This window comes from Gasterosteus aculeatus, chromosome 16, assembly GCF_964276395.1.
Source record: "Gasterosteus aculeatus chromosome 16, fGasAcu3.hap1.1, whole genome shotgun sequence".
In the NCBI taxonomy this organism is placed as follows: Eukaryota; Metazoa; Chordata; class Actinopteri; order Perciformes; family Gasterosteidae; genus Gasterosteus; species Gasterosteus aculeatus.
The window spans coordinates 16369362-16386083 of record NC_135704.1 but is presented as its reverse complement, the minus strand read 5'-3'; the positions used below and the strand labels follow the sequence as shown (position 1 = coordinate 16386083).

Sequence of the window (16722 nt, the reverse complement as noted above, 5' to 3'; positions counted from 1 at the left end):
TAAAGTGCTAGATGACGTTTTGTACAAAAACATTAAATGAACGGGGTAACTGAGGCGGACGGACAGTCAGGGCTTTCACACGGGGATGTCAACCGTCTCATCTCCTCTTGGGAAGGCCTCCACTTCCATTGACATCAAAAACTCTGCAAAGAAAAACCAAACCGTCACATCAATCATTGGTAAACCACACTAAACAACTTTAGTAATCATAAGATGAAAGTGGTAAATTAGTAAACATCCAATCAATTTAAAACAATCTAGAATGACAAAGATGATGGTGTGCATCTTCATCCTGACCCTGGCGATGGGCTGGTCTAACAAAATATTTACACTATTAAGTCTTGCTTTAGACTTAAAGAATACTATTAAAATTTGGATTCACAATAATGTGGGAGATGATATAATCGCACAGCTATTAATTAATTCTACAACATTAACCACAGTGGGGTTTCCTCTTCTAATACCTCTAGTGTGCACGTCATCATACATATCTTGAATTTGCTTTGATTTAAATTGTCAGTAATGCACAGCACCGTATCTCCACCCACCTTCTGTGTAGTCTACGTCGGGCCGGGTGGAGACGACAGCCCAGGACAGGCCCACCAGCATCGCCACCACCAAGTTCACGACGATCCACGGCCGCAGGATCTGCTGCTCTGAACCCGGAGGCCTGGAGGAGGAGCGAGGAAGTACAACGCAGAACATTACTTGAACATTAGAATATGGTAGAATACGGCGCAGTACGGAATACACTACGGGTTCCTACCACAGAGTCTCGTTGGCTGTAGGGTAGAGGTTGATGCGATCGCTGGTCATTTGCTGACTGAGGGACAGGATCAGGGCTATGAAGTACACTGAGCACAGAGAAAAACAGTTTTTGCTTTTTTGCTGGAATATGTCATCATCGTCTTCGTCCAAAGTCGTCCTCTTTGTCTCGCGTCACTTACGGAAAGAAGCCAGAGCGGCAGGATCCAGCGTGAGGAAGCCTCTCAGCGCCATGGAGGCTTTGGCTAAGTTCACCCTGCAGGGGAGAACAAACATAGAGCTGTCGGTCACAAATTCAACTTAATTGTTCTTGGTGTTTATAAGTCTATGCACACACACACAGACGCAGAGATCCTCTGACCTGTCGAATGCCGACACGGTGCTGATGGCCAGCAGCAGGTACAGCAGGGACTGAGCCGGGTAGGCCAGGAGGTGATACTGCTGCAGCAGGTTGGGCAGCGTGGTCATCTGCTCGCCTGCCAGCACGTACACAACTATGATGTTCCACACCGCGTAGCCGGCCAGGAAACCGTGAGAGAACAGTCCGACCACCCTGCAGAGGGGGAACGCACGCACGCGCACACACACACACAACATGTAAGTAAGGAGGTGTCTTATGGTGTACATGTGTGCGTGTGCACACCTGAAGCCACTGTGGACCCTCAACGCGACGTCTCTGGTGTTCCAGATCTGCCTGGGGTCCAGGTAGTCGTCCATCAGCTCCGAGTGTCGGTGCTGCTCGACTCGCTCTGCTTGGAAACGCCCTGCACACACGCACGCACACACACACACACACACACACACACACACACACACACACACACACACACACACACACACACACACACACACACACAGGCACACACCAATACGCTTTTCCATGATTTCTTAATAAGGTCCAACTATAATATAGCTTGTCTCCAATTGTTAGTTGCATTTACAGAATCCCAACAGACGTTACAGACACACCTGGCTCTTAATGAGTTCACCTTTCCTGCTTTGTTTTTTTTCTTTCACACTCACTATTTCTCTCCACAAAGACTTTGCCGACCGGCTGGCTGTGTCCGTGCGGGGCGGAGAACAGGGAATGCTGGGGGATCGGGGACTGGGCGTCTGTGGTAATGTCGTCGTCCTCGACCACCAGGTCACTGTTGTGGTGCTCCGCCGCCTTGGCCTTCCTGCCGCGGGGTTTAAGGGCAGAGGAGTTTTCTCCAAAGGAAAGCAAACATACATATACACAACTTCCCCTAGGAATAACTCAGTAACTTTTTCATCATCCGTTCAACATTCCTCATAACTCATTAAGCTCACTTCTTCCTTTTTGTCCTCCTGCTTACAGCAGATGTCATTTCCTCTCCGTCCATGTCGGGCTCGGCCATGTTACCATTCGGCACGTCGGCGTTCTCTGCTTCCTGATCTGAACGAAGCAGAGCAGAACAACGAGAAAGCCATTGCTGTAATTAAACAATGCACATTACTGAAAGTCAGCTCTACATTTAATATCTTAAACCTTCTCAATCATTCTTTTTTTCTGCATCATGTGTCTGCTGTAAACGTTATTGTTCAAATCAGTTTTATCTACAAAATAAAACAAAAATATCTCAAAAACTACTGGATGGATGAAATGTGGATCTAAGATGATGTGGTAACATTTATGATCCTCTGAATTTATCATGTGAACATTTAATTCCAACAGTAACAACTGTCAAATACCGTAAAAATACAAATAATAGTAATGATGCATTGTTTTGACCTATAGTAAACGCCCTCTTCTTTTTCTTCTTCTTCTGTGGTGCTGGATCGTGCGGCTCCGGGGTCAACGGGTCTCTGCTGACAGAGTGGCTTCTATTGGTCACTTCCTCCATCTCCACCTCCACACCAACTGTTGAGGAACAAACTACGTTAAAACCCAACAGAAGAGAACAGAAGACGGTGCGGAGCTGCAGGCGCCTCCTCTCACCTTCCCCCGGCTCCTCCGCATCGAAGGTCTCCTTCTTTGGCTTCTTCTTCTTGCTCTTGGCGGTCGGCATGGTTTCCCTGTGACGGCGTCAAACAGTTCAGAACATCCCCTGTGAATAAGATCCATCCGCCGGATCTTTTATCCAGGTCCGGAGGTTGGGGTATTTAGGTCGGGTAATTGACGTTTAACGGGATCTGGCGGTGGCTGCGTCTGACGCCCGTTTGAGATAATTGGATTTAGCCTGAGCTTTGCGGACAGCCGGTGGAACGAGGCTCCAGGAAACCAACCGCAGAGAGTCACCTGAAGAGAGTTCTGCTTTGTAATCCAGCAGGAGACCGGACAGTGCATTATGTCAGCGTTTCTGGCTGCCAGTTGGTACGTCGACTCTGGAACCAAAGTAACCTGCATTCTGGGTTTAAACTGTAGTTTTCTCAGTTCTTGTTCACACTCAACTGAAACGTGACATTACTTGACATTTGGCCATTTGATACTTTCATCTCGAGCTTACTTAACTCCAAATTTGGGCATCGGTGTCTGGCTCAGGGACAATTTAACATTGAGGAAGATGAGGTGGGGATCAAACCACAGAAACTATGATTTTCTAAAGTGATAAAATGGTGGAAAGTTAAATTCTCTTGAGAAGGGGCCTAATACACATTCCCTGCCTCGGCCGAACAATACAGTTGTTCTACACAATTGTTTTCTGTTTTAAATTATTCCATTCGTCTTGGTGAACCCTTGGATAAAGTATGTATTTCTTTTACGATATCAGTCTCTGTCTTGAAAAGTAACCCCATGTGGTTCAAGGCCTTAACTTGTTCATTATAGCTGCTCTTTCAAAGTGTTTACTGTTGCATACAGAATGTAATTTGGACACACTACCCCGTCTTAACATGGAACCTTGAACTTTGACCCTCACGCTCATGTATCCGCTGCCTTTTGCATTGCGGGTCCTAATAGCCAGAAAAGCAAAATTGCCTGAAACCTGCACAATCGGGCTCCATGCAGTGGGACATCCTCAGGAAACATTTATTACCAAAATATGCCAAACATACAAGAAATTTGTCTTGGCGGTTGGTGCGTGACAGTAGACAGTGTGACAATAGACAAGACAGCAGTGCACAAGTAATAAAATAAAGTAAAATGAAATGCTAATGCAATCCTTGGTATTTAGACACAAAAGGGGAACAATCTCTATGCCAAGCATATTTTCTAAAAAGGTATTTACAGGTGTTTTCCCTTGAATTAGCTTCAGTGCTCACCTGTGCAGCCGACTTGTTCTGCGGCTCAGAAGAAACAGACTATCGCCGTCGCCCCCTTCGGTCTCGGATCTTATCGAGCTGCTCTCGTTAAATCCCAAGAGGTGAACCAAAGAGGGCCGGTTCACTTTAGAATCTTTTAGACATGCACGGCTGAATCCGAAAGTAAGGGGGGGAAGCGAGGCCGACGGCACGGCGAGCTTTAAGACTCTCGGGTCTTAGAGCGGCAGGTGGGTCATGTGCTGAGCCGTGGCCGCCTGTGGGACCTCTGTGGTTGGTCCATCAGACGTGAGGTCACCTGCTGGTGGAGCTCCGAAGTGGCCACGGAGGCTAATAATCCCTCGCTGTGCTCTCCTGTCAACAAATACAACCGCTCCTCACTCACACATTGGCAGGATTATTCGACTGATGTTTTTCTGATTGACTGATTTCCTTCAAATATTTCAGATATCAATTTTCATCCAAAAGGTGATTTTTTTTTTAGTTGTGGCAAAGAAAAGGTACAATTCACTGGCTAAATTGTGAGAATGTATTAATACAAATACAATACAATAGGATGACACATGCCAGGATTAATCTCTTTAGTAGTTAATGCAGCATAGTACTTGGAAGAAGTCTGTCCGGGTTTAGAATTTACTGGTGTCGTCTTGGGATCTGCTCTGTCCTGAACTGCCCAAAATTGGTTAGTTTAGGTCAGTTTAATAAAACCATATCACTCCCTCCAAGAACAACTGGAGTTCATCCCCTATGTCTACAAACACAGGTACATTAAATAGTCTGAAAAGCACAGAGCTAAAATATCAGTGGTCGAGAGCAAGAACATTTATCAAAGAACTAAGTACAAATGTGGAGGTACTTGAGTATTTCCAGTAAATTTCCTGTGTTATCCGGTCACGCGTCATGTTATTTGTTACCGTGGGTAACACCGTGCGTTTGTATAGATGACAGTAAAGCTGAAAGGTTCAGTGAGAAGACTCTAATCCTTCCGTTAAATCGGCTGAGCTACAGCTGTCCTGCAGAAGATTAACTCTACAACAGAGAGACAAAGAGAGGGAGAGAGGACGAGAGGGCGTGGGAGGGGGGGGGAATAAATGCACCCGCATGATTGCATCTTGATCTTTTATTAGGACACAACCTCACGTATGTACATGTTCACTTTTATTCCGAAACAATACCCTACATATCCTTTGCAAACGTCAGGGTTTAGAGTTTGCAGGTGAGGTGCCTCAGCAGTTATTGAAGCTTGTTTAATCAACTGAATTTAATCTGTATATCCAGATGTCACACATCTTTCTCGGAGGGCCTCACGCTGGCACAGGACATAAAACTGAGTGACAGTCATCCTTAATTGTTATTATTCAGTATTAATCGAGCTGCTAGTAGCTGCTCTCAGAGCCTGCGACCTGCCAACACTGAGGAAGAATCAAAAGAGACAGTAGAGGTCGTCAGTGCTCTGAAAAACATGCTTCATATCACAATTCCTACTTGAGAAAGATTTGCATTAACTAACATTTCAATGCCATTTGATTGATTTGGTGGAAATACCAAAGCACAAAAAAAATGAATAAAAAAGCTCCCCATCATCACACCCCTCTTCCGCTCATCTGCACCCCAGTTTATGCTCCCTCACTCTTTTCTTTTCATATTCTCACTCGTAGTTTTTCGGCCCCACAGTCGTCTCCCCTTTCACTCCTCCGCCCGGCTCCAGCTGACGGGTATCCACTGTGGTTCGTCCTGCGCTCGTTGGAGGATGGAGCAGAGCTGCACGCAGGCGTGCTGCAGATCGTCGTTCACCAGAACCTCGTCGAAAAACTGTTTGTACTTGGCCTCCATCAGCCGGGACGACTCCTCCAGCTCCACAAAGTCATCCTCCTGCACGAATGGAAACACAGGCTCTACATTTTCACCTCTATCTTTCTCCACCTGGCGCCGTCACCTGTAATATTTGTGTCGTCTGGCATTGATGTTGTCGGAGGCCTTACTGTGAACGCTCTGTTGACAGAGCAGTTGGTGATGATTCGGGCGTTTCTCCGCGTTTGTCTCAGCCTGTCCAGACTGGGAGCTTTGATGAAGATCACGTAGGGCTTCAGTTTACCCGTCCTCAGCGGCTGGATGCTCTGACGACAAAAAATCAACACGTCTGCTGATCACCTTGATTTAGTCCAATGATCAAACTATCAACGCGTCAAGGAAATAAGCGAATCGTAGTTATTAGTGACGGCCTTCTTGGTGGAACTCACGTGTGGTTCGACATCGAGGATGCACATCCGTCCTCGTTTGAGGACCTCATCGATAGCATCAGTGCTGGTCCCATACAGGTGCCCCTTATACTCCCCATACTCCACAAACCTGAGCACACGACAACACGCACACGACAGAGGCACGGTCTCAAATCCAGCTGTCCGTGTAGCAAACATGCATTTACACTGAAGTCAAATAACCAAGGTATATCCCGATAATAATGAAAAAACATTCAGGAGAGGCCCACCTGTGGTTACAAACCATGTACTCAAACAGCTCTTTGGTGACAAAGTGGTACTCCCTTCCTGTCTCCTCCCCTGCTCTGATTGGGCGAGTGGTGTCTGCAAAACAGGGCGACAGCCAATCAAGACTCACAGGTTTATACGCAAAGAGACAGAACGGTCATGAGGTAGTACTGGTTCATAATCTTGACTATAGATATATATTCAGTCATACACATAGCTGGCTTCCTGACTGACAACATAACCAAGGACTTAGTTTCGTTGCCAACATTTATGTGGAACTACCGCATATTTTGCTGCAATAGAATCTAAAAATTGGTTTATTTTTTATTTTTGTATTTTAAGTCGCATGTATCTTCTTTTCTTTGATTCCATGCTCTTTTACATATCACATATTCCATGTGACATTATGAATGAAGAACAATAAGAAAACACATGATTTTTGCGGCTGTGTCTTTTCTTAATTCAAGGTTCCCTCTTGTCACCATAACACACACACACATACACACACACACACACACATACACACACACACACACACACACACACACACACACACACACACACACTGTATAACAGTAATTCATCTTTATGAAAACCCTTTATATATGAATGCATTAGATTGGTGGAGGGCACGTACGCGGTACGGGTCCCTGGAAGGTTGAAGGGTTCAGTTTGATGAGTCTTTTCCTCAGTTCATTCACTCCAACTCTTGTAGCACCTAAACGCCCAAAACATGTATTTGTTACACAGTGAATATTGTGGCACAATGTAAAAATGAAATACTGTAATTTAAAGAATCCTGTCTCACCGAGGAGGACGATGAGGCGGTGGTCCTCCTGCGGGGGGCGCTGGTACAACGCCACCTCCTCGTAGGGGGTGGAGTAGGCACTGGTGTTGGGGGCGCAGGAGGTGCAGGACTGCCGTCTCTTTCTGTAGGACGTCCTCCTCCAGAGACGGAAACTCTGACGGAAACCAGCTGGTGGAGACAATTCATTCACAGTTACAGCATTTTTTATGAACTAAACTCTCTCAGGAATTAGGTGGAGAAATGAATGTGTGTTTACTCCATATAAAGTCTCATCAAATTGGAAAATGTATTAGGTAAATATGTAAATGGTTGTTACCTAGGTAGATCCCATCCGAAATATCCGAGTCAGCCTTCTCTGGAGGAAGAGAACAGAAAAACTCTTCACTCACTGCAAACACAAACAAACATTCTGCTGTGACGCCTAAATAAACTCCTACCAAAGTAGATTTGTTCCAGTTCTGTGGAGATGAAGAAAACCCGGGATTATGGTTCTTTTTAGCATTCATAAACCAAGTATCATGTCTTCATCATGGTGTCAGACGTGTCTTACCTGTAGCGGTGCGTTTCTCGTCAGATTGAATTTGATCTTTCTCTGGAATATATTAAAAAAACGATACTTTTGAAATGATATTGTCAGTCTATAGTATAGTATATATATATTACACAAATCATTGCTATGCATCCCAGGTACAGACATTTGTATGTGTATGAGGTTTACTAGTGATAATGATCAAGCCCACACATATTAACTTTACAGTACAGTACAGCAGGGGTCAATTCAGGTCAGTTTTAATAAATTAGTGTCCCCTCGACGGATAAAGAAATATAAACACGCTGTAACACCTGCACAGTACGGCCCCTTGACTCATGATTCATGACAGACTTACTGTAATACTCAGATTTTCAATATAGTCACAAACCTACTAAATGAAACCTAAGTCACACAAACAGATGCTAAACTATTGGATCAACTGTTTTAATGAAAGAAAAGCGGAGACGTTGAGCGAACGTCGCTCTCACTCACCGTTATTATCGTAAGTCACTGAGGACAGACGGAAAAGAAACCTTGTCAAAGACTTCTTTGTTGCTTTAAAGTCACGTTCACAATGTACACGCTGTGCTTTCAAAGGTAGTTCTTCTGTGTCGTATGTTCAAACACCTGTTTAACAATGTGGTGCATGCATCTATTAATGCTAATATTACCCTCATATCTTGTATTTTGTGCTTTTGTGCAAAACTTAATAAACTACTCTATAACTTTTAAACATTTATATCTTCTAATATTAATACAATGTTATTAATAATAATGTTATAACTAGGGGAATAAACCGTAGCCAGCCCAGATACTACTGCTACACACAAATGTTAGAGATGATAATGGTGAGTGCTCACAGGGTCTGATGCAGGTATGAACCTGTAACGGCTGACACCACCACTGTTCCCTCTGTTTACTGCAGAGAGGGATGATACACAATACATTTCAGATACAGCATCAAACAACTTGTTTCATGAGAGAATACAGAGTTTAGTTGCCTGATATTAGATAAAGCTGCATCGATTCATTCATTTCAATATTTAACCCTCAGTCACTTTGCCTTGTGATGCTAATGATAATTTATTTTATCCTAAGTTCCATTTATTTTTTCTTGTTTTATTTGTTTAAACGTTTGAATCGGTTCAGTATGTTGTATGGAGGGAGTTGAATCAGGATTTCATTTTCATATTAATTACATGAAGGCTGAATGCATATTAAAAAAAAGATTTGTTGGGGGATGATGAAACCAGATTAGGGTCCACATTCAGGGTGCGTGAGGCGTCACCTCTTCAGCATGCCGGCAGAGGGAATCAGACCAGCGCAGGAAGTGGAGCACGGGAGCTTCCTGGCCTGCCACCAGTGTGCGTCCGACTGGTCGACCACTTCCAGCAGGTCTCCTCGGCTGAACGCCATCCCTGCATCGGGACAGGGGATGGAGGAGTCCTGCAAGGGGGAGTAGTCCACCAGTGCTCTCATATATACCTGACACACACAAAGAGAGGGAGGTTAACAGAAATCTCCCAGGTTCAAACATCACTTTTCACCATCTTTTCAATCCAGGTGTACATGAGATGTTAGCGGTTCCATCAAAGAGACGGCCTGAAAACTTCTCCCAGGTATTTTCATTTAAATAAAGCCGTGAGGCCAAAAGAGGGGAAATTATTGAATGTCTCATAATGTAAGATGGAATCGGATATCATGTCACACTGCACAGCTGATAATACTTATGTACTCTTACTCACGTAGGATTTTGAATGCAGAACTTGAAAGATGGTATTTTTACACTAATCTATTTGTACTTTTAGAAAAAGTATTTCCTCCACCATCTGAGGATTTCTCACCGATTTCTGTCCGCTGTTGCTTTGAGCTTTTTCAGGAATGACTTTGAACAGGATCGTTCCCTGGGAATTTATCTGCAAATACAGCAAAAACGGATCAAAAACTGATTGTTTTGATAATCAGACGGTGAGCACAAGTAGGAGCACTTTCAAAAACCACTCAGGAGCCATTTTCAGCATCGTGCACGGATAGTTTTTGCATCATTACTACAAATTAAAATGAAAAATACCTACCGATTGGGCTACCACTTTTGGGCTTTATAATGTTCAATATTGTTATATTTATTTTTCCCTCAGATTTCCTACCAGTATCTGGATGATCTGTTCTGGCTCCAGACCCACCACAGGGTTTCCATTTACCTCCACTAACAGATCACCAGGATGGAGGAGTCCTGGGAAACGTACAGATTAGGCCATGATTTTGCACATTCTGGTCTTATTCTATCTGCGTTATTGCGCGTTATATTTAATACATATTTAGCTTACTGCTGCGGTCAGCCAGTCCTCCGTGAATCACCCTGGCGATGTAGATCTCCCCCGTGTCCTCGTCCCTCCTTATCGTTGCCCCCTGACATACAGACAATAGTTCCAAATTGAACAACCTCTAACGGCTACAGAAGCAGCAATGAACAAGTCTTAGTGCAGCTCTGTACAAACAGAGAGGAGTGTAATTTGTGAAGGATACAAATGGAGGATGGGATGAAGGCAACATAGTATAGTATTAGTAAAGTATCTGAACACTTGCACTGGCAAAGTTAAACTAGGATGTCACTATTAAGAGGGATTATGTAATGTTATGAGGCTGTTCGTAGGAGCTAAATGCTAACATTAGTAAGTTAACATTGTCACTGATGTCACTTACGGTTGCCCTACTTTAACAACTTGGAATACAAAGTTGAGAAGCACAAACAGATAGATATCAGCTTTCTGTTATTTCATATGTTCTTGTTGTTTAAACCTGGTGTATAAATTACTCACATTGTAAATCCTCCTCTGACAGTTAACAGTGGCTAAAGTAGCCTGAAGCCTCCGGCCTGCAGCGGAGATGAACTACAGAGGTCTGGTAAGCTCACGTCTTTCTCACTCTGGATTCTTTGGATATTCAAACTTGACTCAAAGACTCATTCATAATAACGTAAGGACATTGATCAGATTCACCCAACTGCCACTAAAGACTGATGGTGATGCACTTTTCTCTGCCACTACTTTCCCATTGAATTGTGAATGAAACGATGAAACGATAGGCCTGGACTTCCCTCAACTATTTAGAGGCAAATTAAGATAAGAAAGGCTCAAACTATTGGATGCGGTGACAAGAACAACTAGAATAAAAAAGACAGGCGATAATGGTTTTAAGTGTAGCTGGATTGAAGAGGAGATGTACATTTTTTGGTACCTTCAAATATTTTGCTTTTCCCCTCCAGTGATAAATCCAGCGATGTAAAAAACACTGTTTCTCAAAAGTGTTTGTTGTTGCAGTCAGTCGGCCTCTGGTGTGAACTTTCTTCCTCAAACTAATAGTTGGGTCCAAATTCTGATGTAGTTTCAGAGTCCATCTCCAACACCTCAGCCAACAAGGAGTTCGTTTTCAGCCCTACTTCTTCTTTCTTTTGGTCTTGTTTGTCAAGCCCCCTGTGCCGTTCCCATCTCGTCGCTCCCCCAGGGGAGCTCTCGAGACTGTTCCGTGGCTGAGCCTCACCTGTCCGTTACTACCACTCCGACCTTCCCTTTGGGTCGCACCAAAGGTCACCACCGTTCTTTTGGAGCCTCCGTTCGTTCGTTGGGGTCTCTTCGATGTTGCGAAGCCGTCCGGTTTGGAACTGACCCCCGCAGACAAAGACGAAGAAGAGCAAGAAGAAGACGAGGACGAGGACGGGAGGTGCGTTTGGTAAGGCGTGGGAAGTTTGCGGACGTCTTTCGGAGACATCGAGGAGACCCTTGGAGGAGGTGGGGGAGGAGTCCCCCGTTTGGGCGTTCGCGGAGGCCTCACCTCCGTGTGTTTGCCGGCCACAATGAGGCCCTGCAGCTTGTCCACCACCTCGGCCAGCAGGTTCAGCGCCTGGGCGTTCTCTCCCACGCCGTCGGTGATCATCTCTGCCGCAGCCACCATCTCTTGGCCGAGATGGCGGACGTCTCGAGCGCCGTGCTTGGCGCTGGCGGCCACCGTCTGGACGGCGGACCTGAGTTCCTCCATGCTGCGCTGTGCGGTGAGCTCTGGATGCTCCTGCCTGTTCCGTGCCGGTTGGGATTGTTGGTGTGCCGTCGATGGATGACTCGGAGGACATCCTTGGAGAATGTTATGAGATGGAGTTTGAAACCCCTGTCCCATGCCAGCGGTTGGCGGAGCGGAGCGACGGGAGGCAGGACTGGAGGGTGCTGTGTGCGCTATGAGTGGGTTCATCCCAGAACAAGAGGGGCTCCTGCCGGGTGTCGGGACGTTCCTCGAGCGTCCCGCCGCCGTCCCCTTTTTGTAAAAGACGGGGGAATTGGGAAAGCTCAGACTGTGAACCGGGACTGGAGGAGGAGGGTAGGCGTAGTCATCACTGCTCCCTCCAGTAGAGGCACCTTCTCCCTGGTTGTGATTAGATTTCTCTAAAAATGCACCTCCATGTTGGCAGGCGGAAGATGACAAGAAAAAAGCGGCAACAGAAATATACTTTATTGAAAGAAAATAGCAGCGCAGGAGCAGGTAAAAAAGGAGCCAAAGGAGGGTCAGAAGAAAAAGGTGGATGGTGATCAGATGACGATTGATGATCATAAGCATGTAAGCATGTAATTTAAAAGATGCTCAATGAATGATGAACTTGTCACCTTTCAACCTTTTCTGAATGAACCAAAGATGGTCTTTGCAAATGCAGAAACAGATGAAGGATAGAACCCGATGATGTGTGGTATTAACATTCAGCCTGTATTTATCAAGCATCATCAGCGGTATTCAGTCGTTATTTGGTGATATTACTGTGATTCCTGATAAATACGCCGTCTGCTATATTCACAATATGGCGATTGGTCGTCTTAAAAGACAGATCCAAAAAAGAATGGATGCTTGATGATTGCATTAATTGACAGGCCTCCTCCTCTTACCAGGGCAGGGGGTCGGGCTAAAGACAGAAGGAGCTGATTGGTGGAGACCTTTCTTCCAAAGCTCCGCGGTTTGTGGACGCAAACAGCAGCTTCCCGTCGACTCGTAGCGGGGGAGAAAAGGACGGGACTTTCCACCCCTGGAGAAGGGCCTGGCTTCGCTTTCAGTCGCTTTAAGCTCCTCTCCCGACCAAGCCCCCCTTCCGGGGACGAGGCGGTCCAATGTGAGGCGGTGGAGGCTGCTCCAACCGCCACGAATCCCTCGTACTCCGTCTCCTACACTTCCTCTGTTCTTTGTGAACAGAAGACAATGAAAGACCCCTTCTCACAACTTGAAATCGTATTAATTATCTGTGAGGCAGTTTCAAATCCACACCTCTACTTAAATCTGTCCTTATGGTCTTAGTGTGGTTCCCACAAACCATGGCAGTGATATTCAACTTAGTACAACGAACCCTCTATATGTGTTCACATGATAATAGTACATTTGTACTTGAGAAAGAGTTTTGATGCAGGACTTTGTACTTGTTACATTTCATTTTTACACTGATGCTACTTTTAGTTAAGTAAAACATCTTGGAATGTCTCACCAGCGGCTGGTTGTTTTTCACCAGACAAACGATCCTCATGGCCTCCTCACCCTCGGGCATCTCATCAGGCAGAGGCGCTAGAACCGGTCCATAGTCTGACTGGGCTACACTGTCGTGAGATGATAGGAGGGCCTGAGAGGAAGGTGTGTTTTAGAACCGAGCACCCAGTACAAGTTCTGCAGGAGCTCATGCGTGGGCGATACACACCTGGATGTGTGGTGAGCTGAGGAGGCTGTAGAGCTCTCTGGCCTCAGCGGAGGGAACGTGGACATTCTGTAATGTAGTCAGGATCTGATGGACAGGCAGGGAGAAAGAAAGTCAGAGAGTAATACAGGTACGAACACTCCAGAAGATGCCAGGCACTTGTGTGTGTGTGTGTGTGTGTGTGTGTGTGTGTGTGTGTGTGTGTATCAACCTCAAGTGAGAGCCCTGAGGCATAAGGCAGAACGGGTGTTGGGGTTGACCTCTCGAACTGCAACAGCCTCTCATAAATCTAGAGCAACAAAACAGGAAATGAGGTTGTTGTTTGACACATCTGGTGTGTGTGTGTGTGTGTGTGTGTGTGTGTGTGTGTGTGTGTTTGTGTGCGTGTGCGTGCGCTTTAGTGCGGCGTTCGTTGGGTCAGGTCGTACCTTCAGCAGGGCGTGCAGCCACGGTGCGCTCAGCAGTTCATGGAGGACCTGAGAACCATAAATGTTTCTGCAGACCGCATGACTGACGTCCTGCACCACATCGGACAGCATCTCAGTGACCCCTGCACAAACACACACACGCACACACACACACAAAGAGAAATGATTGCCCTGCTGTTTGAGGGCAGACAACGCTGACCTTTTGGAAGTTATTCTCACAGAACAGTGATACAGATCACAGAACATTCTGTAACATCTCTGCAGATCCGAAGGGCCGAAAGTTTCTCCCAACGGGTGAGAAACAGACACGTTTGGGCCATATCGGATTAACTGCACCCAAGGAGTCGTGACCCTGGAGAGAAACACTAATACCAACTGAATTAGGTTCTGTGTGACAATTAAATAGAAGCTGACCCCCTCCTCCCCCCTTTGATTTTGACTCATGTTAAGGATTAATTCAGACAAATACAATAAATAAATTATATCATAAAGGTCAGATGTATATACATACATATATATATATATATATATATATATATGTGTGTGTGAGTGTGAGTTTGTGTGTTTCTCACCATCCTCCATTGCTTGTCTCTTGTTGTTTTTACTGGAAAAAATAAGGTAAAAAAACTATTAATATGAAAATCCTACTGTTGTCTAATGCAACAGGGTCATTCATTAAAACATTGAACAAGTGACATCAATGTTGTTATTTACGTTTTTTTTATTAATTGCAAAATAAATTCATGTACATATCAGTGGCAATGTCATAATTAAGAAAAAACTGCATGCACCACTACTGTCATCAGGATTGGCTCTCAGCATCATAAAACCGCCGCGTGATTTTCCTTCGAGAGTGAGGACGATTTGTTTTCTTAACAGATTTCTTCAACATTTCTCAGAAGAGCAGATCAAAGACAAAAACTAACTTCTTAAGACCAACTTGTGTTATTTCGGTACTTCCTTATTGTTTCGTCTCCTCTTTAGCTTCTTCATTGGAGCAGCTTCCGTTTCCAGTTACTCTGCAAATGCTTTAACCGGATCCCAAAGTCATCGAACGTCATCTGAGCGCACCTCACAGGAGCTCATAGTTATATAAGCGTGGACCGTTCCCTTTGGTTATACAACATTACCGACTCTGACTGAGTGCAATACATGAGTGTAATGTAACAATAAATTTGTCTGAAACTTTTGTATCTGACTTTTTCCTAAAGTAAGAGGGATGAGATGAGTGAAAACACATATTTAACTAATTATTTTTGTAAAAAGGAACAACTCACTTAGGAAGCACTATCCACAACCCCGTTGGAATCCAGCAGTAATTAATACATAGAAATAATACACGTAAACAACATTGTTGTTAAGATCAAGATGTATCGGCTTGTGGTTTTAAACCAGCCTTTTGCATACATTTTAAATAATTATTTGTCTCTTTTATTTAATATTCTGTTTCGCCAATTACAGAAAGTTGTGGTTTTCCTAAATGCTAAACTATTGATGCATATTTATTGAGCACTGCAAAAGTTAAATCCAGCTATTTTGAAAAAGGTCTCCGAAGTTAGAAAGCAAACTCCACAGTTAATAAACTGAAACCTTGAAAGTTCTCTATTTTGTTTCAGTTTCAGTTGTTTCAGCTCTGACATTCATTTTTTCCCTAAATCAGAACAAAATAATACATGTTTGTGAAGTGAAGGTGAAAAAAAGCTTATGTTATAGGTGGCAGAGTGGATTAAATCCTGAAATTTGGTTTTCAACCAAATCCTTGGTTGAAAATTGTTATCGAAGGTACAAACAGTATTTTTCTTTTTCTCACTGCACCTATTGGGTCGATCGACAAAATATTGTATATAAATAGTAAGAGGAGAATTTCCAGTACTGTGATTCATGACCAGCCAAACTAATGACATTCTAATAGGCCTCAGCCGTAATTTACTCTTCCAGTTATAAATGTGACCGGCATACAACTCAGATGGTAAACATCATACCAGACAAACATTTCCCTGTTAGCATGCCAATATTAGCATTTTAGCCTCACGGAGCTGCTGGCCCAACTTCAGTCATCAACAATCTAACCCACCCAGTCAAAGAAAGTCTCTGAAATGAGACCAGCTCACCTCCTCTTCGTCCTCGCCTTCCTCTGGTCCGCTGATGTTTCAGTGTGTGAATTCTGAGCTGAACTGAATCAGCAGCCAGTGGTGACTGACGTGAATTCTACTACCAAACCACTACAGACATTAATCCTCTCTAATCCAAAAACCTATCTCTGTGTCTCTATCCCTCTTTCTCTTTGCTTCCTTCTGTTTTTTTGTTTAATTGTATTCTTTCCCTCACACGTCCACTCACTCACTCCATCTTTGTCTTCGATGCGCTCCTCACTCTTTCATTGCGTTGTTCCGTCTTTCTATCATTAACTCGCTCTTTCACTCGCTTTAAGTACTTCTACAACAGGTTAAGCTTCTTAACTCTTTGCTGCTTTCAGCGCACACACACACACGGACACACACAAACACACACATGCAGAAGGTCAGACAAGCTCAGCAACAGCAGGCAACACAGTGTTAAGAGGGCAACAATAGCAGATATGGTTTATTAAACCCTGTTGCAACATCTCTTCCAGAGGTCATCCATTATCAACTGCGTATGTGTGTGTGTGTGTGTGTGTGTGTGTGTGTGTTGGGGGTTATCACAGAAGGTTGGTCACTGGGTCAGCTCCTCGGGGATTAACACTGATCCTTAAGAAACAGAGACAGAGTGAAAGACGCCACAGACTC

General features: G+C 44.5%; 2 protein-coding genes across 6 annotated transcripts in view; both read right to left on the bottom strand.

Moving 5' to 3' along the window:
- The window catches only part of LOC120833950 (transmembrane protein 237A), a 4977-nt gene extending 54 nt beyond the window's left edge, over positions 1-4923 (bottom strand). Inside the window, exons 1-11 of one of the 3 annotated variants that reach the window (XM_040201621.2) lie at positions 3988-4923; positions 2726-2802; positions 2519-2647; positions 2077-2182; positions 1789-1943; positions 1409-1529; positions 1127-1318; positions 948-1021; positions 767-854; positions 549-670; positions 1-143 (exon numbers count right to left, since the gene is read on the bottom strand). The exon at positions 1-143 is cut by the window's left edge and continues 54 nt beyond it. In XM_040201621.2, coding sequence (XP_040057555.1) covers positions 76-143; positions 549-670; positions 767-854; positions 948-1021; positions 1127-1318; positions 1409-1529; positions 1789-1943; positions 2077-2182; positions 2519-2647; positions 2726-2795 — 1125 coding nt within the window. In that variant the 5' untranslated portion in view covers positions 2796-2802; positions 3988-4923 and the 3' untranslated portion in view covers positions 1-75. Of the gene's footprint in view, positions 144-548; positions 671-766; positions 855-947; positions 1022-1126; positions 1530-1788; positions 1944-2076; positions 2183-2518; positions 2648-2725; positions 2803-3987 lie in introns of those variants that run through there. The other 2 variants (XM_040201620.2, XM_040201622.2) reach the window with 2 other exon arrangements.
- A 166-nt stretch (positions 4924-5089) lies between these two features.
- On the bottom strand, positions 5090-16391 carry LOC120834050 (MAGUK p55 subfamily member 4). 3 transcript variants are annotated; one of them, XM_040201792.2, is made up of 21 exons: positions 16066-16391; positions 14527-14558; positions 13955-14076; positions 13738-13815; positions 13530-13613; positions 13323-13454; positions 10138-10219; positions 9958-10043; positions 9655-9726; positions 9099-9295; positions 8671-8729; positions 8303-8320; positions 7829-7870; positions 7716-7736; positions 7595-7633; positions 7279-7446; positions 7108-7188; positions 6473-6566; positions 6225-6333; positions 5967-6101; positions 5090-5856 (listed from the first exon to the last, which is right to left on the bottom strand). In XM_040201792.2, exons 2-21 carry the CDS (start codon positions 14534-14536, stop codon positions 5671-5673), a joined length of 1815 nt encoding a protein of 604 aa, XP_040057726.2. In that variant the 5' UTR covers positions 14537-14558; positions 16066-16391; the 3' UTR covers positions 5090-5670. The 3 variants fall into 3 exon arrangements, with proteins under 3 accessions (XP_040057726.2, XP_077946557.1, XP_040057727.2); XM_078090431.1 differs by having other exon boundaries at positions 16029-16357; XM_040201793.2 differs by lacking the exons at positions 5090-5856; positions 5967-6101; positions 6225-6333; ... (10 more) ...; positions 9958-10043; positions 10138-10219 and adding exons at positions 11048-12255; positions 12736-13024 and having other exon boundaries at positions 16066-16357.
- Between the last annotated feature and the right edge of the window lie 331 nt (positions 16392-16722).